The sequence below is a fragment of the Eublepharis macularius genome, chromosome 9, assembly GCF_028583425.1.
Source record: "Eublepharis macularius isolate TG4126 chromosome 9, MPM_Emac_v1.0, whole genome shotgun sequence".
NCBI classification, from domain to species: domain Eukaryota; kingdom Metazoa; phylum Chordata; class Lepidosauria; order Squamata; family Eublepharidae; genus Eublepharis; species Eublepharis macularius.
Window position 1 is genome coordinate 66,934,290 of NC_072798.1, and position 27,099 is coordinate 66,961,388.

The following is a 27,099-nucleotide window of genomic DNA, read 5'->3' on the forward strand; positions in this document are numbered from 1 at the left end:
GGCATTCCCCTGGCTCCGTTGCCAGGGGAATAGATTGCTGGCGCCCGAGTGTCTGGATCCCCGAACGCCCCGATCCAGGCCTCTCCCGACCACTGGATCGTTGGCCATGGACGAGCACGATCTGCCAGGTCACGATCGCCATTATCGTGGGTTTTTTTCCGTTTGTAATGCGGATCGTGCCCATCTCTAGTGTCATACACCATTATAGTCAATAACTGTAATGCTTTGAACAACCCTGCTTTGAACCATCCTGTAATGATTTGCCATTTTAAAAAAACTTTTTTAAACCTTTGCCTTTGGACCTTTAGTTCAGCTATTCCCTATGTCACCTTAAACTTATACCTCAGGAAGGTTCCTGTGCCAGTCTTTATGTTTCCATTCACACAAAGCTTCTGGTGTTCTTTACTTTACTCAGGCTTAGAGTATGAGAACACCTTCTTCTCTTTTTTTAGTGACTTGGATATTGCTGCCACCCTCAATTTTTTTTCACTGCCACAAAATGCTTTCTCTTTAGATTTCTTCTGCTTAACTGCTTCTACTGGAAGACTTTATTATAGAAAATAGTTTGATGGAATGGTCAGCCCATGAGAGTGGTTGTGAGGTTAAAAAAAATCTGTTTTTCTTAAACAAAAGTAGAATTTCTTTGTAAATACATAACTGGTGGTTGCAGAGTTTTGATAAGCATATTGGTTTCAGAATAGTTCTTAAGCTTGGTGGTTTCAAAGAAAGATATATTCACAAACCTATTCACACAGACTAATTTTTCATGCCCCTTAGGGTACAGCTGCTGTCCAATCTGATCACACTCCATTCATCTGTCTGCCCCCTGTTACCAGAACTGCTTTTTTTTTTATTATAAGGGGGAAATTAGCTTAGCAGTCTGTAACTAAAATTAGCGTGGATCTAACCTATGTTTACGGAGGTCCCGATTCCAGACACTCTAGTGACAAAGAGGCAGACTACAAATAGGTTCCAAACACATGTATTTTACTAATAATGTGGCGTAAGCCTGAACTTGCACATACACACAAGAAAGCATACAAGGACTAGGAAATACAGCATAAGAAGTATAGAGACTTTCGCATTAGCAGGTTCCCAACGATGGTGGGGAATACTCACAATCCTGAAGCGAAGCAGAGACACAACAGCGAGGTGGCCCAATGCCAGCACTGGGACCACAGACGGACAGCAAGGGATTCTGGATAGGGTGGCACACGCGCCATGCGGTCTGGGAGACCGGCTTAAATACCCCAAAACGTACCCTGGGGCTGGTGCTGTACTTGGTGGTTCTCACAGTTTAAAACAAAGGTTCTAATGGGCTACTGAATGGCTTAGATGGGCCACTTTGGTAATCTGATTGTGATAAGTGACACCTTAGGAAGGGGGGGACAAAAGAAGGAGGGGGAAATCCGAGTGGGCTGAATGGATGTTCCAGCGGACAGGGCTTGCCCTGATGTCATCAGCTCTGGAATGCAGAGGTTTCTTTGAGATGCATTCCCTAAGTGCTTGGGATGGTCGGCACTTAGTTCCTTCTCCGGGGCGGCTCCTAAGATATGCAGAGCGGGGCGAGGTACTCTCGCTGCGGACGTGGTGTGCCCGCTTCACCGAAATGGCTTCCCAAAGCAGTCTTCTTCCCTGGGTCTTCTGGCTGCCTGAAAACATGGATGCCGGCTGGGCATAGCTGGGGCTGGATAGCAGGCTGCCCGGTAGCGAGGGCAAGCTCGGGGACCGACCCGCGGGAGTCTCCAGGCGGGAACTGACCAGGGAGCGCCTAGCCACGCTCGCTGGAGGTTTCCCCGGCAGGCGCCCGGCTGCTAGCAGCGGCTTGGGCCCATATGAGGCAGGCTTCCATGAAGGCAGGGGGAACAACACTTTAAAACACAGTCCAAAGCAGGGAACAGGCACGGTCCGTGGTAGATGGTCATGCAGGCACGGGGCACACTTGTAATAAAGTTCAAACACACACTGGGAAGTCCAGGTACAGGTCTGGGCAGGGCTGCCCAGGAAAAGAGTCCTTTGTGCAGTTATCCAACCATGGAGTCAGGGAACTAACACAGTCTATTATAGCAGCGAGGTAATTAACACGCAGGCAGGAAACTGACAAGTGTACCAGAACACACACGTGCAGGGCAGTCTTTGGTGCAGCAGTAAAACAGCAACGCAGGAAACTTTAACACAGTTCATGGCAGGCCTTAAAGCAGGAGAGGGGGTCTACTTGGCAACACCCCTTTCCCCCCCCAGACACCTGCATTTAAACTAAAAAAAACATTAGCAAGCAGAAACAAAATCCAAAATAAATACATTATATGCAATACATTACAATAAGGAATTTGTATTGGATCCTGGCTCAAAGACAAGCACTCGCTTTGAATGCACGTCCCACATCTAATCCACAGATTCCATGTTTTGGAAAACCCATGGTCTTTGACATATATGAATCCATAAACTTTGCCTTGTGAAATATTGGATACTTTTCTCAGATATTTTAGTGGCTTTAAATTGAAAGCCAGTGTTTTCTTTTGTCTGTGGCCCAACTGTTTCCTAAGTAGGTACCTTGTGTCTGTGGAGGGTCCCTTTTTGTGGCATTATTCATTCACACAGGGGCTAGTCAGTTTATTATTAGATACAGAAATACTTTGCATTATGATTACGTATCTTGAACTTTTATGTACTTGTTATCACTCTGTCATAAAAGTATGTACTATAGAGTAGACTGCAAATAAGGAAGAGCCAGAGAGCATTGTGATCCTGCAGGCATTGTCTAGATTCTATCCTGAAACTCAGAAGTGAGCGCAGAAGGGATCCAGATGAGAATGCTGGAAAGGTGGAGACTGGGTGAATTATAAGGGAGTTGAGGACATAGGTGATGAGGCAGGTGATGAGCACAGTCCCTAATAGGTTGTAAAGCAGGCACATTAAAAGAGACACAAGGGTTCTGTAAACTTGGATTTGTGCCCCTTCCCATTAGCTTCTTTCTTTCTTTCTACCTTCACACTTGTAGTTACTTGGAGGGAAATGAGCAGGTAAGTATACATACAAGTAGAAGTCAAAAAAGGAAGGACTGTAGCATCACTCTCAGTTATCAAACTCAAACTTACGTTTGCTCGAGCCTGCAGTCAGAAGCACTCAGTCTTTACGTAAGGAAAGTACATGTGTTTAAAAATATTAAACAAACACATCATCGATGCTGTCAGAACTGGATTATTCATTTCTGAATGTTGATTCCATAAACAATTTCAGAAAAGCTGCTTATTTCCCCCATTGTTTTTACACTGGTTTACTTTCAAGCCTAGAAAAATTATTGTTAATTCCATATTGTAAATTAAGAAGGGAAGGTATATCAGATTTAAGAATTAAAACTGAATTGTATTGTGAAGACTCATTAGGTTCCATTTCCATTTTCTTTAAGATCAGATAGGATGTGTACCCATGGTTTTCTATGTGTGGGAAAAGGCAGATTTTCCTGACAGGATGTTTTTTTTCCACAAAATGGTATCAAAACATCAAGGAATCCAGTTCACTGTCTTCTAAAGACTCCCCAAGTTTCAAGTGAATTGGACAAAAGGTTTTGATTTTACAGCCCCTTGAATAAGATGCCCCCTGCTATCCTTTCAGTATAGTGGGAAAAGGTGCAAACATGGCCATGTTCTTCTTCTTCAAAGCTTAATATCTTTGAGTAAAATTTTTCTCCCAGTCTGTCTAGTGAGGCTCCCACCTGTCCCATCAATCATGTTGTGGAGGAAAGGGAGCCTACCTATCCAACCTAAGCAATAAATATGTGACATTACCCCAAATCACTAATTAATCTGCAAAACAGTGGAAAATGGGTAACATTGACTGAAAAGCTAACAAAGCAAGAAAAAAGCTGTAATGAAAAACAAGAAACACAAATGCATCATAAGCACAAAAAAAAGGAAAGGCAGAAGCTCAAAACAAGCTGCTTAAACTGCATAGAACCCAAAACAGTAATCAGAATAATTCCTCTCCAGAACTCTCCTCCTAAGTGACCAAATACACCCAGGGTCTAGCATAATTAGGGTTGCCAGGTGCCCAGTATTCACTGGTATTTTTCTGGGGAAATGAGATTAAAATACTGGAGGTGTTGCCGCAGCCCGGGCCAGACTCGCTCTGCCATTCTACCCCTCAGCAAGGTTGGCCAGCTGAGAAAAAGAAGCACTGCCATGACCTGGTCTGGGCCTTGCTCTGCTGCTCTGCTCTTTGGCCTTGTGAAGCTGCCCAGGTGGTGAGGATGGCTGTTGACAGCACTTCTGGAAGTGACATCATCATGCCAGGCCTGAGAGCCTACATGCCCTGCACTTAGTTGCAAGAACTTCTAAATTGGTATGTTCATTTTTTCCATATGGCAACCCAGAGCATAATCCAAGCATGGCATCTCTCCCAAGATGCAAGGAGCAGTGAGCACAAGACTATAATTTTCCAAGGCAACTCATCTGATTGGTCCCAGGGCTACAACTGGCTGGGAGAAATGCTTTTTACTGTTGAATGGGAGAAACATTTTTTTAAAAAATCTGGGCAGGCAGGCTCTATTAAATCTCCAGCAGTTAATTCATGATGTTAAGAGATCCAGAAGTCATTCTGGGAAATTTTGACTAGAGTTGGGCACGGATTGGAAAAGGGACCAAAATTTTACATGGACCGGGCCAGTTCATGGACGTGACGAACTTTGGCTGGTCCTTTGGTCCATGAAACCAGACATCCCAGTGCTGAGCTTATTGGGCTCCTTGAGGGCTCACTCTTCTGACTCATTTTTTTTCCTTTTCAATTAATTAATTAATTAATTAATTACATTTCTAACTCGCCCTTCCCACAAGTGTGCTCAGGGCAAGGTACCGCAGTTATAAAAATATAATACAAATATTAAAACAATTCATAAAACAAGAGTTCATAAAATCAACAACAGATACTAACTGTTCTGAGATGAGGTCAATTCCAGATTCCTGCCCATCAACATACAGGGGGAGGGAAGTGGACAGATAATGTACTGCAACCCATACGTGGGTCAGCAAACGAATGGGCACTACATAGCCCCATGCTGTACCCATATGTTGGGCAGCCGGCCGGTGGACACTATATAAACCCACACTTAGTGGGAGGCTGGTGAGAGGCTCAGTGAGGATCTCATGCTGGCCTCAACCATACGCCTGGTGAAACATCTCTGTCTTACAGGCCTGCTGAAATGATAGAAGATCCTGATGGGCTCGGGTGCCCTCAGACAGGAAGTTCCACCAGGTTGGGGCCAGGACCAAAAAGGCCCTGGCCCTGGTTGAGGCCAACCAATTGGAGCATTCTCCGGGGCACATACGGGGAGAGGCGGTCCCTTAGGATGTGATGATTGGCTAGGGCTCTGCCCCAACCCAGTCTCAGGGCTGCAGCAAGTTCTGGGACCAAACTCAGGGGGTCCTTCGGCTGAGGGCTTTTCTTATAGCACCGTGAGGATTGGAATGAGGAGGAAGGGTGGTCATGGGGGGAAGAAGTACAAAGGTTGTCCTGATTGCACATCAGTGCCCAGCACCAGCAGTACTTTTCTCCCTTCCCATTCCAGCCCCAGAGCATGTTTTCTGCTCCCTGGGACCATCATTCTACTCTGGGGGCCATTGTTACGTTGTCAGAGGAAGATTCTCCAACTCAATCCAATGTTTCATTGCAACTTTTTGGTGCTGCAAGCCAATGCAACTCATTTGGCTTTTGCGGCTCCTACTGGAAGTTTCCTGGGGCGACCTATTTGAGAGTTTGTAACTCAGAGCTCTGAAATGCTATCTTGGGCAAACTTGGAGGGTGGCTGGAGGAGAGCCTATTGAAGACTTGCTGCTTGGCATCTGTGAGTGCAAAGGGGGAGGTACCAGGGCCCCCAGAAGTGACAGACCATGGACCGATGAACCAGTCTGCGAACTGGGGTGGGTCTGTGACTGGTCCGTGGACTGTGAAAATTGACTGACTACGGACCAGTGGTCTGTGGTTTTTTCACAGTCTGTGCCCACCTCTAGTTTTGACAGCCTCAGATACAGTCTACCCAATTCAATGCCAGGCAAGTCAGGTTATTTTTCAGGTTGGCAGTCTCCAACTGTACACCCCTAGTGCAATCATAAACCAGGTACAACCTTTTAAGTCAATTGATACCAATAGATTCAGAAGCATTTAACTTCTGCTTAGAACTGCACTGTTAAAATAGTAACTTACACTACATTGCAGGAAAGTAATACTTGGTTATGGGAAGTCTGCATGGGATGTTTCTTTTATCTTTAATGCTAGAGGTAACTGTATTTATAACACTGGAACTTAATTATTTGAGAGACAACAATGAGCTATATCTTGGGGAAAATGTCACATAATGTAGATAAAAAACAGAAACTCTTTGCCAGTGATTTTTATTGCATCAAAATGGTAGGAATGTCTTATATAGAAACTTGAAGTTTTCTTCATTAAGAATGAAATGAATTACCTTTTTCTGTGACCATTATTGGCAAGTCTGGTTATTTTCTCATCTAATCTGTTCTTCACATTTTCCATTGGAATGCTTTCTATACCATTTATAAATTTAAATGGCTGTTCTATTTAATTTGATTATGTTGACATAAAAACCCAAAAATGTCCCATTCTTTCTTGGTAATGGCTGCAGCCTAGAAATTTGCTGCCTTGAAAAGGTTTGCTTCAGCACTAATTTGTTTTGAAAGTGTTTTACAACAAACTAAATATATTAAATAGCTTGCATTTCAAATGCTTATTGGTGCATGTAGGTAGTGCTTGATTTCTGCTTAGAAGGTGTAATGTGCCATCTCTGGAGAGCTAGTTTTGCTGTGTAAAAACGATTAAATAGGGAATGTGTGGAGACAAATGAAATCTAGGATCAGTGAGACAATTCAGAACACAAATAAGAACTTTGGAAAGAAGCAGCAAAAGTAGGGATGAGACCCATAGCCCAACACTAATTTTACATTTCAGTTTTGTCTGTGCTTCTCCTGTTTGCAGACAGCCATGTTTTGCATAGCAGTGTACTAGATTTGTGAGCAGGTCTGCACTAACTATTCTGCTAGGAAGGGCAATTTTTGTTTTGTGCTTATAGTATTTGTTTACTTGGACAATGGGTCATTGTACAGCTTATTGAAGTGAAAACTTATCACCCTATGCTCTGAAAGATCTACAGTGGCTGCCTCTCTTATCAATTGGAATTTAAGTGGTGTTTCCCAGTGAAGGTTTGAATGGCTTGGGACTGGGGCACCTGAAGAACTGCATTCTTCTATACTGTCCAGCTTTCCAGTTAGGATCATCTTCCCAAGCAGAATTCCCTGTGCCTCTGCCCACAGAAATGACCAGGGACAGGATCTTTTCATTGGTGCTGCCCTACTGCCTTCCTTCTTGAAGGCTGCCTGCTGCCTCCTACTAGAGAAAACATTTCTGTTCAGCTAGGCTTTTAGTTAACATTTTATCCCATCTTTTTGCTGTTATTCTACTTCTCTTGTCCCTCTTTCCTTGCAGTTTTTGGGACTGTTTCTATATCACAACTGGGTGCTATTGCTTCTCTTCCATGTTTAGAAAAAGGGAAAGAAACAAGCTAGGCCTATAGCAGAACCATGAAGTATTGGTTAATATTGTGATATTTTGGTTATAGTACTGTTTTAAATGAACCAATGTATTGCATCTTATGCCAGAGAAAGTGATTGTGAGCATTTTGTATAGAGATGACAAAATCTTTCAGCTTATAGAAGAGTGTGGAAAGAATTTGAATTTCCTGTAGAAGTATTTGAATGGGCATAGTGACCCATGTTCTGCTATACGACCTTGTTCTCTTGGACAATGAAGAGAATGGCAAGCATGAGGTCCAGTTGAAACAGATCACAGTTTGGCAGTGTGTGAATGAGGCTTGAAAGAGCTTCAGGCTCACTTTCACAAGTCAGGACTTGTAGAGAGCCCACCGTGAATGGAGATGCTGAGTTGATCACTCATTTGCCTGGTGGCAATACAGGAAATAGAGCAGAAGAGAATCCCATACTCTGTGACATTGTTGGGGTTTCTAGGACAGTTTCTCATTTTTTAGGAGGCGCCCCGGGGCACTGATTTGTTTACACTCCTTATATTTATTTTATTTAATTAACTTCTATCACACAAATCTAGAGGCTTTTATAGTAAAACAGTCCTCAACAGAAAATTGCAGCTTGCTAGCAGCATGAAATTCAAATAAAGATATAACTGATGCATAAAAGTCAACATAAAACATTTGAATCATGATAGAAGAGGGAAAAATAAAAACATTCAAATCAACCAAAAGTCTGAGTCAATAGAACGCCTACATGAGATTCTTGCAGTTCTGAGGAATAACATCTGAACCAAGCCACACTGTCTAAAACAACGCTGATCTTTTTACACTGGACTTATGGAGGTAGTTATTGAAATATTTCAGTGGACAGATCCTCAGTGCCTATGTGTTATGCAATCCTTTCACTTTGCTCCTGGACCTATAAAGTCCAAACATATTGGGCTTGGGGTAGGGTTTCCTTGATGGTAGCACCATAATTTTGGAATCAGCTGCTTAATAGAGGGCTGACAAAACACTTCAGTATTACTATTTAGGTGCAGAGAGAAAACTGCTTTCTTACTCTAGATATGTTAAGCTAAATTTATGGTATTCATGTAGGGTTGCCAGGTCCAAGTTGGGAAATTCCTGGAGATTTTGGGGGTGGAGGCTGGAAAGGGTGGGGTTTAGGGAGGACAGGGTCCTCAGTGGGGTATAATGTCATAGATCCCACCCTACAAAGCAGCCATTTTCTCCAGGGGAACTTATTTTTGTCACCTGGAGATCACTAGTAATTCTGGGAGATCTCCAGCCACCACCTGGAGGCTGGCAACCCTAATTCATGCCTTCTGTTTCCTGTTAAAACAGTTATTCCGCCTGTAATATAGCCTGTGCCTAGTTACTCATCCTACTGATTTAACCCATCTCCTTAAAGTCTGCCGAAAACTAAATTACAGCAACATTTTTGAAATGTTTCTTAATAAATCCAAGGTAATTGCTAATTAATCTGTTCATTTCTTCCAGCTTCCCTAAACAATGATAAATCCTGAACATTGTGATAGAGAAACCTGATCTATAGATTGCTGGATTTTCATTCCTTGAAAACATTTAACTCTTTGAAGCTTCAGTAACTTGTACCGAGTCATAAAGAGAGTGTAGATAGATGTAAACCTCATAGACTTCTTGTTCCCAGAAATGATCCCATGTTCTGCAGAACATGTAAGGAGAAAGGGAAAGAGGACTCTGTTTATGGGAAGGGATTGTACCATATGTCTGACTGTGTTTATGCTGGGGAGGGGGAATAACTAATATGTTATTCCCTAATGTCAGGCTTTCCAGGGGCCCCAGGGAACAAACTGGGTGTGCAGGGGACTGGGAATTGGGGGGTGGGATGGGGTACTTACCTCCAGCATGTCCATGCTTCCACACTCCCATCTTGCGCCAGAAAACAGAGGAGCAGCTGGTTGCACTGAAACCAAGTTCAGTAAAAATTGCCTTGAAACAGATGGTTTTTACTGATCAGTGTTTCAGTGCAACCCCCGCCCCTGGCCCAGGCTTCAGCAAATCCCACAGCACCTCTATTTTCCAGCACAACAAGGAAGCTGCGAGTCGCACTGAAGCCCAGTTCAGTAAAAATTACCTGTTTGGATCTCCCATTTGGAGGTGATTTTTACTGGACTGGGTTTTAGAGTGCTCCATGACTTTGCTTTCCAGCATGACGGAGAAACATGGGAGCGAGCACACTCATTTCTTCCCCTTGCCTCCCCCCCCCCACCCGTCCAGGTGAGCGGGCCAGGAGGCAGCAGGTAGGGGCAGTGGGATGGCAAGCCTACCTAATCCATAAGAAGGATTTCAAGAAGTAATATGTATTTCACCTGCCAAGCTTCAAGCTCCTGCATCTGTTACCACACCGGCTCTTATTTCTCCAAATTGAACATTGTACCTTCACTCCTGCCCTGCCATCTTTGTGCTGTGAAGAAGGGTTTCCTCAGAGGAAAAGAACTGAATTTTTTTTTAAGTTTCAAAACAAATCAATAAATTTCATCATGGAAAATTTTTCATAAGAACTGCATGGCTCATTTCTTCTTTCTTAAAAAAAAAAGTCAGCAACTTTGTTTTTGATTTTGTAATAATGCAAGCAAACTTCCTGATTTAGATGCTTCTTCCAGTAAGGGAGTGCTTTCAATTGGTGTATCATGAAATACATTCATTAACATTCACCTTGAACTAAAAAACTATTGATACTGTCTGAATGTTTGATTTTTCTACTCTCAGCACTGTTCATCATATTGAATGTTCGTTCCATAAGTCTAACACAAAGCAAATGATATTTGCTATAGCAATACATCTACAGCAAGTGTTTCAAAATGATTATTGGAAAAAAATTAGTTAATAGAAAAATGGTAAAGGTGGAGGTTTTATGTTTCTTCCGGAGGGAGTTTCTTGAGTTTCTTGACATATGAAAAGTTTACACATCCCTTTTCATATTTATATTTCCAAAGTATATGGTTGTTGCATATAACAAGTTGACACTAAATAAGTAGGCAAATGAAAGCAAAAAATCATGAATACATTAAGAACTGACCATTTATTTTATAAACTGTCACACAATGGAGTATTCTATACTTGTTTGATGTAAAAAACACATATGCTATATTTTTCGTACGTTTACAGTGGCCTGTATCCAACGATGCAGTTAAGACAACTCAAGTTCCCTAACGTTTCCTTAAGAGGAGAGAATGATTTCTGCCAGTTCAGCCATTTCTCCCTTTCCATTGCAGTCTACTGAGAACCTAGAAATGTGTTGCTTTTCTTCAGCAACATCATAGTCAGGATTTGCAGACGGAGGGAGAAGTGATAAAAATCACCACTCCTGTTTTGTAAAAAAATAAGTTCCCTTAAGTTTTCAGAATATGGTTGGATAGCAGTGCCTCTAGTTCTTACCATATCACAGAATGTTGTTTTCTAATAGTGCTGCCTGAAGTCCAGAGTTATAAAGTCTATTGAGTTATAAGACTTTCTAAGTCCATTGAAGTTAATGGATGTAACTCTATTTAGGACAGCATTTGAAGTTAGTGGGTTTGAGAAGCATAACTCTACATAATATTGCCCTGCAAATGCCATATGAAGTTCTAAATCATAGGAAAAAGAGATCATATGTCAGAACTGAATCTAGGCTCCTTCTGGGTACCTTCTGTACTCTGCCTCCATCATGCATGGACCCCACGCATACAATTTCTCTGTCTTGCACTAGTAAGGTACCATGTTCTGAGCTATAAAAATTGCACAGGTACCATGTTCTGAGCTATAAAAATTGTAAAGTATCTCAATCTAGGGAACAGGATAGACTCACTTTTCACACAGAGGAACTCTCAGATGAAGTCTGCAGAACAAGGGCCTCCAGTTCGGTAACGTTCTGCTTCAAAAGAATTGTACTGCATCTAAACAGAAATGTCATCACTGTTGTCAACCTCTTCTTGTTTCCACAGCTCATCATGTTAAAACTGGAACTTGTGAAGTGGTGGCTCTCCACCGATGTTGTAATAAGAACAAGATAGAAGAAAGATCGCAGACAGTCAAATGCTCCTGCTTTCCTGGGCAGGTAGCTGGTACCACCCGAGCAGCTCCTTCTTGTGTTGATGGTGCGACATACTATGTTGTTTGTTCTTCCCCCTTCTGTTATATTCTCCTGAGTTCTGTAATACTTGCTTTTCATTCAAGCCAATGTTGATAATAAGAAAAAGGATGTTGAGACTTCTCTTGAGGTATACCCAGGATGAATGATAGCTAGAGATTTCAAAATGAATTGCTGAGCCTACTTCTGCAAGGAACCTCTTGAGAAGCATAATTTTATGTAAAAATCCGAATGCCTATAGTGTTGAAGCAAATTCATTTTTAATTCTGGTCCCAAAGCTACATCAGCACATTTGCTCCATGTGCTGTGATTTCACACTTCCTTTATGTTATTTTTGCTACCAAGATGCAACACAATGAGAGAGAGGATTTTTTAAAACATTTCTTTTAGTCAGTTTAGATAAATGATTACTTTCTGTACAGCAGTTACAAAGCCCCAGAGAAGGTGCAAGTTTCTTTGGCTAATTTCACAACATTTTCTTTGAAGAGTTGTGTGAATCCCCACCTCCACTCCAGTTTTGTGTTTTCAACTGACATAGAAGCAGTGCTAAATTCAAAGAATACTTTTATACATACTTTAGACTAGAATTTTTACTAGTTTTATAGCCTAATTGAAAAATACAGCTGAATTAAGAAGGGGAAAGTGGACCAGGGAAAAGATGCTGGATGTCTAAGAAATCAGAATTTGTCCAGAAGACGTTTAAAGCAGTCTAAAAGAAAGCACATGTTTGTAGACGAACTGAAAGTTCCAATACTGATGCAATTCATTGGCCTTACAGTTGAATGACCTTCTGATATCAGTTCAAGTACACCCATGAAATTATCATTTTAGCTTTATGTGCCAAGTGTTTATAATGTTTTAAATCCTGTATTCAGATTATGGTACACGTATGGCTTTGCTACAGAATGTCTTGATAATTCAATTATTTATAAGGAATAATAAAAAGATACTGTCCATTTGCATTTCTTCTTATGCTGTAGCTTCAATAGTGGAACAAAAATGGTGGTGTCAAATGCAACCATGTCTTGAAGGTGAAGAGTGCAAAGTTCTTCCAGATCGGAAAGGATGGAGCTGTTCTTCTGGGAATAAGGTGAAAACAACAAGGGTAGGTATAGTATTTACATCTGGCTGCGGTGCTGAAAGAACACTGGACTTGGTGGACCTTTGCTTTTGAAGTATTCTCAAACAACCAGCTGATGGTGATGATGATGATGTTATTTACAGTTTCTGTAATCCAAAGAAAATGTACTCCTTTCAAAAAGGTCAATATACCACTAGACAGCTGGTTTGTGGGGAAGTAAGTCCAAAAGAAATGAAATCCTGGTCCCCATTCTAAGCCATTGTGATTAAAATTAAAACCTGTACTTTAAACATTCTAACAGATATTATTTTCTTTAATACTGCTTCACAAATTCCAGATACTAATTTTGGTATCATATAAACTTAACTTTAAAGGATTGTCTTGGGCTCATATTAAGTCCATGGTGGAAGGAGGAAGCAACCTCAAGCAAGGCCGGATCGAGGGGGGGCAGGGGGGGTAGCCTGCCCCTGGCACCACCAAAGAGGGGGCACTGGGCGTGGCTACCAGCCGCTGGGAGCGTGCTGTGGCTTGTCACGCGGGAGGCTGAATGCAAGGTTGGGAGGCCCTCGCCAGGCCCTCCAATGGGGTGGCTGGCTTGCCGCACACACAGGACCTCCCAGCCCTGAGCTCAGCCACCCATGTGGCAAGCCAGGTGCCCCAGCAGCAGCACACGCCCTCGCTGCCACCAGGCACCCGCCACCACCGCCAGCTCCACAGCATACTGTGCGCTGGGGTGGCCAGCTTGCCGTGCGGGCGGCATGGGGCAGCGGGTCAGGTGAACCGCATGGAGGGCCTCCTGGCCCTGTGCTCAGCTGCCCGCACGGCAAGCCAGCCGCCCCAGCACATGGAGCGCTGCGGCTGGCTTGCCGTGCAGGCAGCTGAGCGCAGATCTAGGAGGCCCTCTGCGCACGGCAAGCCAGCCAGCCGGCCGCCCCTGCACCACCGACGCTGCCAGCTCCACAATGCACCGGGCGCTGGAACGGCCAGCTTGCCGTGCGGGTAGCACCCTCCCACCCTGTGTGATGATGTCATGAAAGTGACATCATCATGCAGTGCTGAGAGCATGTGCGCACTGCGTGCACGCACAGAGACCCGGGCAAGGGTTGCATGGGGTGCCTGCACCCGTAGATCCAGCCTTGATCTCAAGAAAAAGGCATACAGTTCATGCCTTACTTGCTTGGGGGACTAATTTAGTATGAAAGGCCTCTCTGTCTTTTGTTATCTAATTAATTTAGCTAATTAATTTATACTCATTACACACATTATACATAAGAACCTAAGTTTACATATTTAAATGCCATACCAATTGTATAGCACCTGTAGGAGTTTTTTTATACATCTTGCCTAATTTTCCCAAATTCTTGTGTTTAACTCAAATCAAGAACAAATTAATTGAGAACTGCATAAAGACTCAGCAGTATAAAAATATGAATCTATCTTGTCAAAAGAAATAATCCATAGATGTTAATATATAACATAAAAGGAAAAATAGTCAAATGACATTTTGTATGTGCTTCAGTGTTCTCAAAAGAATTAAAGTTTGTGTGCATTTTTAAGACCTTGTTGATCTCATACTTCAGCTTTGAAGGAACTTAGCAGAGATTTGCAGAGAGAATCAGTATTCTAAGATCTGTCTGTCTGTCTTCCTTTTAATTAGGCTCTTTTGTTTGACAGATGCTTCTGTATTAAAAAGACAACAATAGTGAAAGGGCACTGAAAATCCAGCATGATTTAAATGCAGATCAGGGTCTACGGAAGGATTTATCCAAAGAAACAGAGCTTAATCAAAGACAACTAACTGTTCTAAAAGATATTGTCCCAGTGGTGATATTTGGGAGAACCGATTCTACTACAGATTGGTGAATATAGTGGTCTTCTACTTAGTCTGCACTCTCTAAGCAGCAGTTTTGGAGCTTTTCCCTGACAGAAGGTCTAATTAGGAGTAAGTACTCTGCTGGATTATTTACTTGTGAGCAGGGCTCATTTTGAGGGGGAACGTGCAGGAACGCAGTTCCGGTAGTTCCCCAAAGAGGTCACGTCAGGTGGCCCCACCCACCTGACTCTCAGCCATTTGGGGCCTGTTTCGGCCTGGATTGGGGCTGAACGGCCCAGATCTGGCCTCTGATGGGTGGTGGATCACTCTCCCGCTCAGCAGCGGCCCAATCCTGACCATTTTGGGCCCCTTTTTGGCCATTTTCAGCCCCTTTTTGCCATTTTGGGCCCAATTTTGGCCCTGAATGGCCAGGATTGGGTCCAAAACAGCCAAGATAGGTGATGTCAAGGGGTGTGGCATATGCAAATCAGTTATGCTAATGACACATTTCTGGTGATGTCAAGGGGTGTGGCATATGCAAATAAGTTATGCTAATGAGTTCCTCCAGCTCTTTTTCTACGAAATGACTCCTGCTCGTGAGTAATTCCTACACTGGTGGCAATTAAAAACCCACAAATAGCAGACCAGATAGATAGTATTATTAAGCCTTACCCAGATCTCTAAATATATGATTAAATTATATGAAATCAAACTAAAACTACAATTACAAACAAATACAGAACAACCAATTACAAAATGAGGGCTGGCTCCTACATGTCCCTTCCATTAAGTATTTCTTTCATGGAAAAAGACATTGCAATGTAGAAAAACTTCTTCAGATGGAGAAAGTCTTCCTGCATTGGAAGAAAAATTGGAGGAAGGGAGCTAGAAGACCCAACTTAGTCGAAAGCATCATAGGATCCAACCCCAGTGTATACCAACTTTATAGTATTTTCAAAAATATATCAGTTTCCACCTCCTCCTCATTGAGGTCAGAGTCCAGGACAACTGCCTTGTCCTTGGGCTGCTTTCTGCAGCCTTGAGCCAGGATTTTACCTCAGAAATGGGGGGAAGGGTTTCAGCATCACCTGTGCCTCCCTCTTCCCTCAAGGTGCTCGACTCTCCCACCTGGAGCATGGGAGATGCTTTGCCCTTCCTCCTCAGCATCTTCCTGCCTGGCTTTTTAAAGTCTCCATCAGATGGAATCTCCTATCTGGTGGCTCCCTTCCCTGGTGGCTGTCTGCCCCAGAAGGGACAGAGCAAGGAGCCAATAGGGCAGCTACCTTGCTCCCCCGTGGTATGAACCTGCCCTCCCCCAAGTAATTACTGTCCTCAGGGGTTGGCTGCAGCTGCTCCTGTGTAGCCAGCCTTAGCCCTCCCCAGGGCCCTGCCTCCATTGGACACCTCTCTTCTGGTTGGGGCCCCAGGTTTTCCTAGCTGCTGCCTGCTGTTTGCCCACTCTCAACTACAGCAGTGGCAACAAGGTCCCCTTATCCTGATACTCCATGTGCACCTCCTCTTGCCTCGGGCAGAACATTCCCAAGGTCTCCTTGGGCACTATGTGTTGCTCACCCCCTACCCAGCTGCAGTGATGGTGGCCTGGCTTTTCGACCTGCTCTCCTGTTCTCCCTGCTCTCAGAGAACTGCAGAAGAGAGAGTTCATCATGGGAGAAGACAGCAGATGGGCTGGCTCAGCTGCCACCTGCTCTGGTGTCTCCCCCTGCGACCACCATTCCCTGGGTGTTCCTTGTAAGCACTAGGGAGAGGGGAGGGCTTCCCCACAGTCAGATTCTTCAGAAGTGGTAAGTTGCTGCCAACATGCCTAATTTAATAGGAGATAATTTAAAAAGTAGATATTTATCTATATGTTCAACAAATTTTAGACACAGATTTTGTTAGAAATAATCAACTGTTTTGGAACACAGAGGTTCCCTGTGTGCATTCATATAATGCAAGAAATTCCTATAGAATAATTCTACATGATGATCTGCATTTATGTTGCATACATTTTCTTCTGAGAAACTGGTGCCTGTGTGGGAAAAACAAATTGACCTCATTGTCAATGTAGAAAAATCCTAACAAATTGATCTGACTTAGCTCATTGTTATGTTTAGCCCAATATTTTACATACTACTTGACAGCAGGGCTGAATCCACATTACCTCCGCGTGTCCCAGTGTTGCACTAAATGTTCGCTAAATACCCAGAAGTATAGCGTCTTTCGAGCGCAATTTCTGAATAGCGCTAGAAAGACGCTATACTTCCGGGTGTTTAGCGAACATTTAGTGCAACACCGGGACGCGCGGAGGTAATGTGGATTCAGCCCAGGTTTTCCAATCTTCCTTTGTGGGAAGATGCTACTGATCTAATTTAGCAATATCTACATGCATAGCGAGCGTTCTACTCTGTTTGGAAGAATTCCCAGTACAGAGGAACAAGGCACTTTCATATTATAATATACAAGTGGCACATTGTTGGATTTACATGAAATCTTGGTTTGCTAAGGAATCTAAAGCTATTTTATAGCCAAAAGATATGATGGAGGCCACAGAGCTAATTGTGCATTTGCAGTGTTCACACAATTAACTTGAGTTGTTTTACAGAGCAATCCTAAAATGATTTATATCCTTTAAAATCCATTGAAATTGATGAGTTTAGAACAGTGTAACTCTATTTAAGACTGCTCTTAACATTGCTATCCTAAGCAGAGTTATACCTTTATTTAGGATTAACGCTGTTTAGGATTGCACTGTTATTATGATTATAAAAGTTATTGTATCTCAGGAAAAAAAAGGCTTTTCACTTGTTAAAGAATGTTGCTTTTCATATGCCCTGGTCATTTAGTCCCACCCATGTATTTTAAATCCTTGTGGACATTGATATGAAGATTGAAGACAAAGCCAGCAGATTTCATTCATTTCCTTACTCCCTATGGCCACTTCATTCTCCTCAAAGGTTAACTATGCAGGTAGGGCTCCTTTGCATGATACGTATTCAGTGGCTGTTTGCCCTTAGCAGAGCTGCTAGCCTGTTTTGCTTTGTTTTGTTTTTAAATAGTGGCATGATGGAAATGTACAGTAATGCTACTACAGACTAACACGGCAAACTCCTTTGAATCTTTACACAAGCAAACTGATCCCCACACCAAAAGGAGCTGTCTGCATCTCCATATCAAAGGGGTTGTTTACATCCCCCCTCTCCTCCTTCCCCCCTTTCCCCCCTCTCCTCCTCTATATTTGGCCAGTTTCCTTCTGCCCTCCATGCATCTGACGAAGAGAACGTGATTCTCGAAAGCTTATGCTACAATAAAATTGGTTAGTCTTTAAGGTGCTCCTGGACTCTTTTTGGTAATGTACTGTAGTAACCCATACTCCCCAAAAGGTAGCCCAAACACTGTGTAAGCTGCAGAGGCGTCTATAAAATGGCTGCCAGTGCTAGGAGGCTAAGCAGGCCAAAAGCCCCACCAAAATGGCCTCCACTGCCAGTAAGCAGGAGGCAAAGCAGACCATATAAAACCCACACTCAAAATGGCCGCTGTTGGAGCTGTGCATATTGTAGAAGCCTTCTCAATAAGGCTGCACTGCCAGGAGGCAAAGCAGGCCACTTGTGCCACACTCAAAATGGTTGCACCCAACTGAATAAACTGCCAAGCCTTTTCACAAAATGCACCCCCTGCTGCCTGAAGGCCTGAAGCCGAGCTATTGCTACTAGAAATACTCCCTCCTAAGTAAGTATAAACGGGGGCGGGGGGGAGGGGAGCCTAGACAGAGAGAGGGAGGCCTACCAGCATCCACCCTACTAAGCCAGTAGCAGTAATGTAATCCACCCCTCAGATGGCTGCAATTCACCCCTGCGGCCTACAGCAAAGCCTAGTGCTGTTTCTGCTGAAAATACACCCTCCCAACAAAATAAGGGGAAGGGGAAGAAGAGCCTAATTAGGCCAGAGGCCTGCAAGGACTGGATATAACCCTGCTTTAGCCCTCCTGACTGTTAGACAACAGTCCCCAAATATAAATAAGAAAGGGATAATAATAATAATAAAAAATCTCTGCCAAACCACTGAGCCTGGTGCTGGGCCCTGGCTCTCCTCTTGTTGTTTGAAGGCGTCAAGCAGGGGAATATCACAGCTTTCCCCAAGGCAGCTATAGCCACCTAGCCCTTAGGGCCTTCAGTAAAACTGGCCTCAGAAGAGCTCAGCTGAGAGAGCCTGATATATGCTCAAGGCAGCAAATGAAGGCCCCTTGAAAAGGAAAAAAGGCTTCCGCATAATGAATAAGAGCACGAGGCAACAAGTGCTGATGCAGAGGCAGGACTGTCCTGTTAAGGCACAGCCCCGCCCCCTTCCCATGTGACCCTGAGAGGCCGGGGAAATGCTGCACTTATCCTCCGCGGCGGCAAATGCGGCCTCCAGCCTCAAGCCCTTGGCTGCCGGCTGGGTGGGGGCCGAATTGTGGGAAGATGCTACTGATCTACTTTAGCAATATCTACATGCATAGCGAGTGTTCTACTCTGTTTGGAAGAATTCCCAGTACAGAGGAACAAGGCACTTTCATATTATAATATACAAGTGGCACATTGTTGGATTTACATGAAATCTTGGTTTGCTAAGGAATCTAAAGCTATTTTATAGCCAAAAGATATGATGGAGGCCACAGAGCTAATTGTGCATTTGCAGTGTTCACACAATTAACTCGAGTTGTTTTACAGTGCAATCCTAAAATGATTTACATCCTTTAAAATCTATTGAAATTAATGAGTTTAGAAGGGTGTAACTCTAAGACTGCGCTTAACATTGCTATACTAAGCAGAGTTATACCTTTAATTAGGATTAACACTGTTTAGGATTGTACTATTATGATTATAAACATTATTGTATCTTAGGAAAAAATGGCTTTTCACTTGTTAAAGAATGTTGCTTTTCATATGCCCTGGTCATTTAGTCCCACTCATGTATTTTCAATCCTTATGGACATTGATATGAAGATTGAAGACAAAGCCAGCAGATTTCATTCATTTCTTAATCTGAAAGGAGACAAAACAGTAAAAGTTCTCTGTGTAACCTGAACAATGTTGGAAAAGAAACTTTGCCCTGATGGCCAAAAATGCTCTGTCATGAAATCTGGATTTGATGTACCTTAACTCCCCTCCAAAAGACTATTACCGATGTGGTAATTGGTAAGAATAATGTAATCATCTGGTGTTGACAGTTGTTGCTATAGCCCATGATTCCATTTCTTCTATTAGGACTCTTTACTTACTTACCTGCTAAGGAAAAAAATAAAGATGGACAAGTAAGAACAATACAGAAGGGCTGAAAATGAGTCCCTGGATTTAGAAATGAAATTTATCTTTAGCCTAGGCTGATATTAGTGTCAATGAAGCAGATATAGTGGCTGATGATCAGTCCTCTTCTGAATTATAACAGATGCATAAGCATTTTCGGCAGCTACAGAGAAAAAAAAACAGTACAAATTCTGCTTTCTGTGCTAGCAAAAAAGGTAAAAATATTGCTCTCTTGCTAGCTTTTTCCCTTTGAGTTGTCATGCTTTCTCAATTTCTTCACACAAATAGGGCTGTAGCTCAGATTAAACAGATTTGTCAAAGGCACACCATTTATCTTGAAAAGGTTATAGATTAGATCCTATGGGACAACAGAATAAGTGTGATCAACACATGAGAACAACAGTGGAATTATTTTCACATTCAAGGTGCAATTCTCAAATGACTTGATCCAGAATAGGTGTTGCTGATTTTAAGGGGGGAGGACTCCAGGAAAAACAATTTGAAGATTGCAAAGGGTTGAGTTTGTGCAACATTGTCTAAAGCTGAACTCCTATGCACTCTCATTGAAGCTACTTAGGAGTCAGCCAAAAACTAGAAATCAAAACAAGCCTGAGGTCAAAGCCAGAAAATGAAGTAGAATTGGAGTGACACATCAGAAGGGCAGACGGTACTCTGTCAATGTCTGTGCCACTTAAAGATGTACTTCATGTGTAATACAGAAGCCTGAGAAGGAAGCATATATAGGATGTTCTGTGCCACAGAATATCAAGGACAGGAAAAACCAGGTGCTGAGCAAGGCATCCAGAAAAGTAAGGAAGCAGAATGCACAGTCAATGGCTTTGAGTAAGAACACTCAAGAGTTATGTAGATTACTTTAGAGCAGGAGGGTGGAACAAAATAATAAGGCTACAGAAGCTTATTGGAGGAAATAACTTTTCAGCTGGCCAGAGTAGTTCCATGGCTGAGTAGGCAGGATTCCTGCCTAATCTGCAAGAGGACCCAGTCTTTTGTCTCACAGGCTCGATGAAAGTGTGAGATGTCCTCAAGTGAGCTAATTTCACGTTTCACATTTTCCCCTTCTAATAACAGTGTGGTTTGAAATTGATGGAAACTGTTGCATTACATTTTTATAAAGAAATAGCTCTGGCTATTCCTTTCTTTGCTATCCCTGTAGGCAATCTTTGACAAGGAAATTCTCTGTTTAGAACTGCCAGAATCCCAGTTTCCCCCATTTCCCACACCCACCCGTTGAAATGCAGGTATTGACACTTTCTCACACCTTAAATAAATACAAATTGGCAAGTCAAAGGAGCCAACAATACTTGTTCTTGTAGTGAAAACAGAGCTAAATTGGCGCTCTGGCCTCCTGGCTCACTTGTGGGTGCAATCACAAAAAGAGAGTTCCCATGAAAGCAGCATGCACGTGTGCCAAGAAAGAACAGCCTGCATGTGACTTGAGGACCACACATAAAATCTTGCACTTGAGTGTCCCAAGGTACTTAGCAACATGTATTTTTATTCTTTGTTACCACCAATGGAGTTTGGAGTTCTTAATACACAGAATAATAATAATAATCTTGAGGATTTTTTCCAGAGAAGGTTTCAGTACGATAATAATATATAATAATAATATTCAGTTTAATTAAGAACGTAATAAGAATCCTGCGTTCCATTGGCCCACCATCCTGCTTCCTACAGTGGCCAACCAGATGCCTTTGGAAACCTTGCAAAGAAGGTTATCAAGATCAACATGTCTCTTGCTGCCTTTCCAGCAGCTGCTATTCAGACTATTCTGAACATGGAGGTTCCATTTAGCCATCGTAGTAGTGATCTATTATGGCTCATTTGGTACTGTTGTGTTAATCCAGGAGGATGTACTTGCATTTATGCTCTCTCCTCAAAATCTCATGCTCATTAGGAAAAAAACCCAGTTCCAGTATTAAAGAAATTACAGTAAGTATGAAATGGTTGAAGAGCTTTCTATAGTCTTAGTTCATATAATTGGCCTTATTTTTTTTGAATAGGTTGTTCTCTTCTACATCTGTTCCTATGCAACATTTTATTATTTGAAAATGCTTAACTTTGGCTGAATTGTTTTCGGACCCACTTTTCACATTATTCTTTTGGGCGCAGGCATGCTCCTCTGGGTCATTTGTATTATTAAAAAAAATGTGAAATTTTAATAACATTTCCTCTTGTCTAATTGTACTAGAACAATTTTCTCCCAACAACGCAGGAAGCCTGCATTAGCAAAAGCAGGATTTACAGATGTTAAGTGTCAAACATCTCCTTAAATGTGAAAAAGTCTGGCCATTGAAACATATAATTAACTGTTTCATTATATTTCCATCTCTATCCATGAAGGTCATTTTTGAAAATGGCATTGCTTTTCTTTTACATTCTTTCAGGGTACAACTAGATGAAATGGCAGGAGATCCATAGTCAGATTTTCTGTGGCTTTTAAAACTAATGGCACATGGGGAGGGAAGCCCAAATTCGATTGAGAAAGGGATGTTTAGTTCTTTTTCTCCTTGCCATTTTCCAAATTTAAATTGCTCCCCTCTATCTATCTGCTCCACAGGAAAAAAAATACCCATACCTCTGTGGCACAAGTGTGTTTTCCATCATGAAGCAAATAGCAGGTGGGGGGAGGTATTCAAATTGGGGAAAATGTCACGAAGGAGAACCCCTGAGAGCCTCAGCTCCTTCCCCAAGATTACTTCTAAATATAAAGAAACAAAAAACACTAGATGAGCTAATAAAGGGTCTTCAGATGGCACATCTGGTTTGTTCCTCAGCTGAAGCAATATCGTGGGATCCAAATATGGGAGCTGTACATAGTGGATGTAGGGGAACTGGTAATTCCAAAATGTATCAGTTTGTCAGTTCATATCAAGTAGTATGTTTCTGCTTCATAGAGGGAATCATTATTGCTGAAGGTTCGGTCATAAGTAAACATCCTGCTCCAAATGGTATGAAAGAGTTTTTATTTACAGAAAACTTGCAGGTATTTTTGGTTTCTAGCTGAAACGTTTTTCTGCTGACCTTCCTACTTTAAATGCATTTTCCCTAAAACCTAGTGTGCATTAAGCAATTAACAGTGAAATTCTAAGCATAATTATACCAGTCTAAGCCCACTGATTTTAGTGGGCTTAGACTGGAGTAACTCTGCTTAGGATTTCACTGTTAATGTGATGGTTTGGGATTTTTTCTTATGAAGAATTTAGAAAATTCTAGTTGTTTCTGACCCATTTTTTCCCTGCTAGCAGCAGAAATAGCTAAATATTCGATTTTCAAGCACAGTAATACAAGTATTTAATCATCAGCTGTTTTTTCTTTCCTCTTTCTAGATTTAGTATGCATAGGATCAGCCTGTTGTGCTAGTTTTCCATTATTTGTTCATATACAATTTCTATGTTAACCTACCTGTCTACCCAGTTAACAATGAGGTCCAAATATGTAATATGTTCACCATATTATTATATACATAATTTTATGTATGTACATGTGTTCACCAGCATTTTGCTTATATTGGTAACTGTTTTTATGTGTATTTGGGAAGGCAGAAGGATGTCCTAAATGCTATGATGTCTGTTACATTTGAGGATATCTAGCCGCTCATATCAGGAGCACATGCTACCTTAAATCAGGTCTCCTGATAGGCTCCAATGCAATTTTTCCTGATTAGGGCACCACATATATTTTCCAACTTTGGTATGTGCTACATAAAACCCTGATTTTAATGTTTTTGTGTAATATATATTGAAGCTAGAAAATTCACGCAGACTAAATGGCCTATAAGGATGATTGCACAATAGAGAGGGGCACGAACCGAAATACGAACCAAAGTTCATGACTAACTGGGCCGGTTCATGGTTTGCGAACCGGCAATTTGTCAGAGCCCATTTCTGATGAACCACCACAAACTTTAGGCTAGTTCATTTGGTTTGTTTTTGGTTCACCTCTGCAGACAGCCTGGCACTGATCAATCAGTTTCCTAGGTAACAGGGGATGGACTTCCTGCAGATCTTCTGCTGACCCAGAAGTGGCCTTCTTCTGTCCCGGAAGTGACCTTCTGCTGACCCAGAAGTGACAGTTTGCTGACCTGGATGTGACATTTTCACAAACCAAACAAACCGGTTTGTGAACTGGGCAGGTTCGTGAAAGTTCATGGTTTGTGGTTCGTGAAATGCAGTGAACCATGAACTGCACGGTTCGTTTTTTCTGGTTCGTGCCCATCTCTATTGCATAAGTAAAGTGCCTACTTAATATATATAGGTGGATAACCCTGCAGATATTGTTTGAAAAACCTGAAATATTCCTATCATTTCATATATACGGAAATTTAAGTGTAGTTTTCCTTTTAGGGGCCATAGTTTCAGAAGAAAGATCAAACATACCCAGTTAAAATGTTTTAGTAGTTCAGACACATTCATGATATATTTCCAAATATAATTAAATGAGTACATTTTCTCCAGATAAAACTAATTTTCTGGTAAATATTTCATTACTCTAACCTTCCTTTATAAAGTTAAAGCATCTAAATATTCAAACTATAGATTTAATTCAGTGCCATATTATCAATGTGTGCAGAGTTGTCTTTCTAGCAACACTGTGTAGTGTATCACTTCTCAGATCCAACAAGGCACTTGTAAATTGTTTCTAGAGCTAACCTTAAGCAGACTTAGTTCAACAACAGATTGCAAACAGATTTATGACACTGTTTATTTCACTGCCTGAATAGATGTATAGAAACTTCATATGGAAAATTAATATTTTTATTTCCTTTTAGTTGTTTTGATTCTTTCCCCTCTCATATGAGTTCTTATATCGATATATCTAATTCTCAACATGGCCAAATCAGTAGATTCTTAAATCCAGAGACCAGACCCATGAACAGCCAAGACAGATCTTCTATAAACCTGAAAAAGCCCCAGATTTGCAGAAAAATCTGAAATATTTTTAAAAATAGATTTATGTCATTTATAGTCTGCCTTTCTCACTGAGACTCAAGATGGATTACATAGTGTGATATTAGTACAATCAGTATCAAGGACATTTCCATAAACAATGTTATAGGACTTTACAAAGATATAGCATTAGCAAGGAACCAATACAAAGTTGAAGAATTGCTGAAACAGAACATAATCAATTCTAGGACTGACATTAGATAACATGAAGCACAGGTAGTATATAGGAGTACATATTCAAAACAACAAATATATGCAAGGCAACATAGTGGTGAAGTCTATGGTCCCTAACTCATTAGCAAAGCATCTGAGACCCCTCCCTACAATATACAATGCAATACAATACAATAGAAGTTCAAACCCCTCAAAACAATAGCAACAACCCCTGTTGCAATGGCTCTCAGTGGCCATAGCAATAGAAATATCCCCTGTAGCAATGGCCCTCGGTGGTCATTGCTAGGCAACCACAACAGTATTGCTAGCCTTCAGGCCTTGGTTTCTGTCAGGGCAGGTGAAGGGGGCAGGGTATTTTCTAGGGATGTTGTTGTCCTTTGAAGGAGGACTCATTGGGGTCAAGCCTGACAGTAACCACTGGGTGACTTGATACTACAGAACTTGCATGACTCACCCAGGCCCAGCTGCTTGCTACTATTGAACAGCAGCCACTCCATGAAAGCCAGTGTGGTGTAGTGGCTAGCATTTCAGATTAGGATCTGAGAGTTTGAATCACCATGGGAGCTGATGGGTGACCTTGGTTCAGTGACACATTCTCAGGCTAACTTATCTCACAGGGTTATTGTGAAGATAAAATCTGTAAAGTCACATGTACAGATCAGTTCCTTTTATTGGTTATGAGACATATAGACATAATCTTTCCATTCTGACAAATGCAAAGTACAAGTTTTAATCATATGAATTTGCCAGAGTTTAGTAGGAGAAATTTGGGGAGGAATACTTACAAAAACTTACAAGGGAATGGAAATCATATGCCCTTGCTTACACCTGCTGCCTCCTTTCTTGTGTCATCTAGAAGTAGGTGACCCATTAACTTTCTTACTTCCCTAATTTTGATCATTTCCCCCCTAGGTAGTACTTTCTGATAGACTTTAGCTGAACAGCTGCTAAAAGATAAATGCTATATCTACCTGTTAGTATGGTAACTAAGGAATAAAATGTTGTTCAAGTGTGTGTGTTGCCAGATAATGCAGATTGCAATCTTTAGCTGAACTGATTATGCATATCATGCATGGAACACGTCTGCAAGTCACATCCAAGTAGTGTACTCAGATGGCTGTATAAAGGTAATGTGTACACAAGCTCTAGATAATCATGATTTTTTTACTCCCAAATAATGTAAGTACTATGGTCAAACACAATGCACCGAAAGTTAATTGTAAATTCCAATTACTTTCAGTTGGACAGACCCCATGACTAAATGTTGCTGAATCATGCCATATTTCCTTGTATTTATTTATTTGAAAATGTGGATGCCACATTTCCAGAGTTTCAAGGTGACTAACAACATCATTAAAAATATTTCTATACAGAAAAGAAATATACAGTGAAATAGATAAAACATATCAATAAAACAATCAGACAAGCCCTTTCACAAGCAAATTAAAAACAAGCAATCAAAATGCTTGCTGAAACAACATAGAAAAAGTAATTTCATTTTTATGCTCTCCAATTTTAAATAAAATTAACTTCAATATGGACATTTAGTTGTCATGCAGTGAGAACTGAATCATTGTTGCTGCAATTCAGTTTAGTGAATGTTCTTGCTCTGCTATAAGATGATTATATTAATGTTCAATACATTTCCTTATCAGGGAAATGTTTATCATGCACTTTGGTAATAAATATTACTATATTTGTTTAAGACAATGTGTATCTTTTCTGTAAGCAAAAAGTTCTGCCGCTAATTCCAGTTTTGCTTTATACAGTTCAGCCTGTAACAGTGTAGTACCTGACCTGTGTTTGTTTCTTAGGCAAACGTGTAAAATCCTTCAAGAACAAGGAGATTTCTGCTGTGGCTGATGTCAGTTTTTGATTATTCCACACATACACAATATTCTGGCTCCACGTTTGGGGCACTAGTGATGAATCCTAGTCTTGGTCGGATTCTCAGGAAGGGCCTGAAGGTTCGTTGAGGAATAAAGATGTTCCAGCCTTGGTTTAATACTCACAGAGCAGCAGGTGTGTACAAAAACAGGTTTCCATAGCTGTAGCCAAATTTGATGTATCTTGCTGTTTCTCAGTATCATGTAATTTTGCAGAGCATGTAGTTTCA

The 27,099-nt window shown here is 41.6% G+C and overlaps 1 protein-coding gene across 1 annotated transcript in view; it reads left to right on the forward strand.

The window, feature by feature from the left end:
- TAFA2 (TAFA chemokine like family member 2) overlaps positions 1-26,879 on the forward strand; it is a 72,781-nt gene extending 45,902 nt beyond the window's left edge. Inside the window, exons 2-4 of the mRNA XM_054989130.1 lie at positions 11,518-11,670; positions 12,644-12,768; positions 26,798-26,879. Coding sequence (XP_054845105.1) covers positions 11,518-11,670; positions 12,644-12,768; positions 26,798-26,809 — 290 coding nt within the window. The 3' untranslated portion in view covers positions 26,810-26,879. The remainder of the gene's footprint in view (positions 1-11,517; positions 11,671-12,643; positions 12,769-26,797) is intronic.
- The last annotated feature ends 220 nt before the right edge of the window (positions 26,880-27,099 follow it).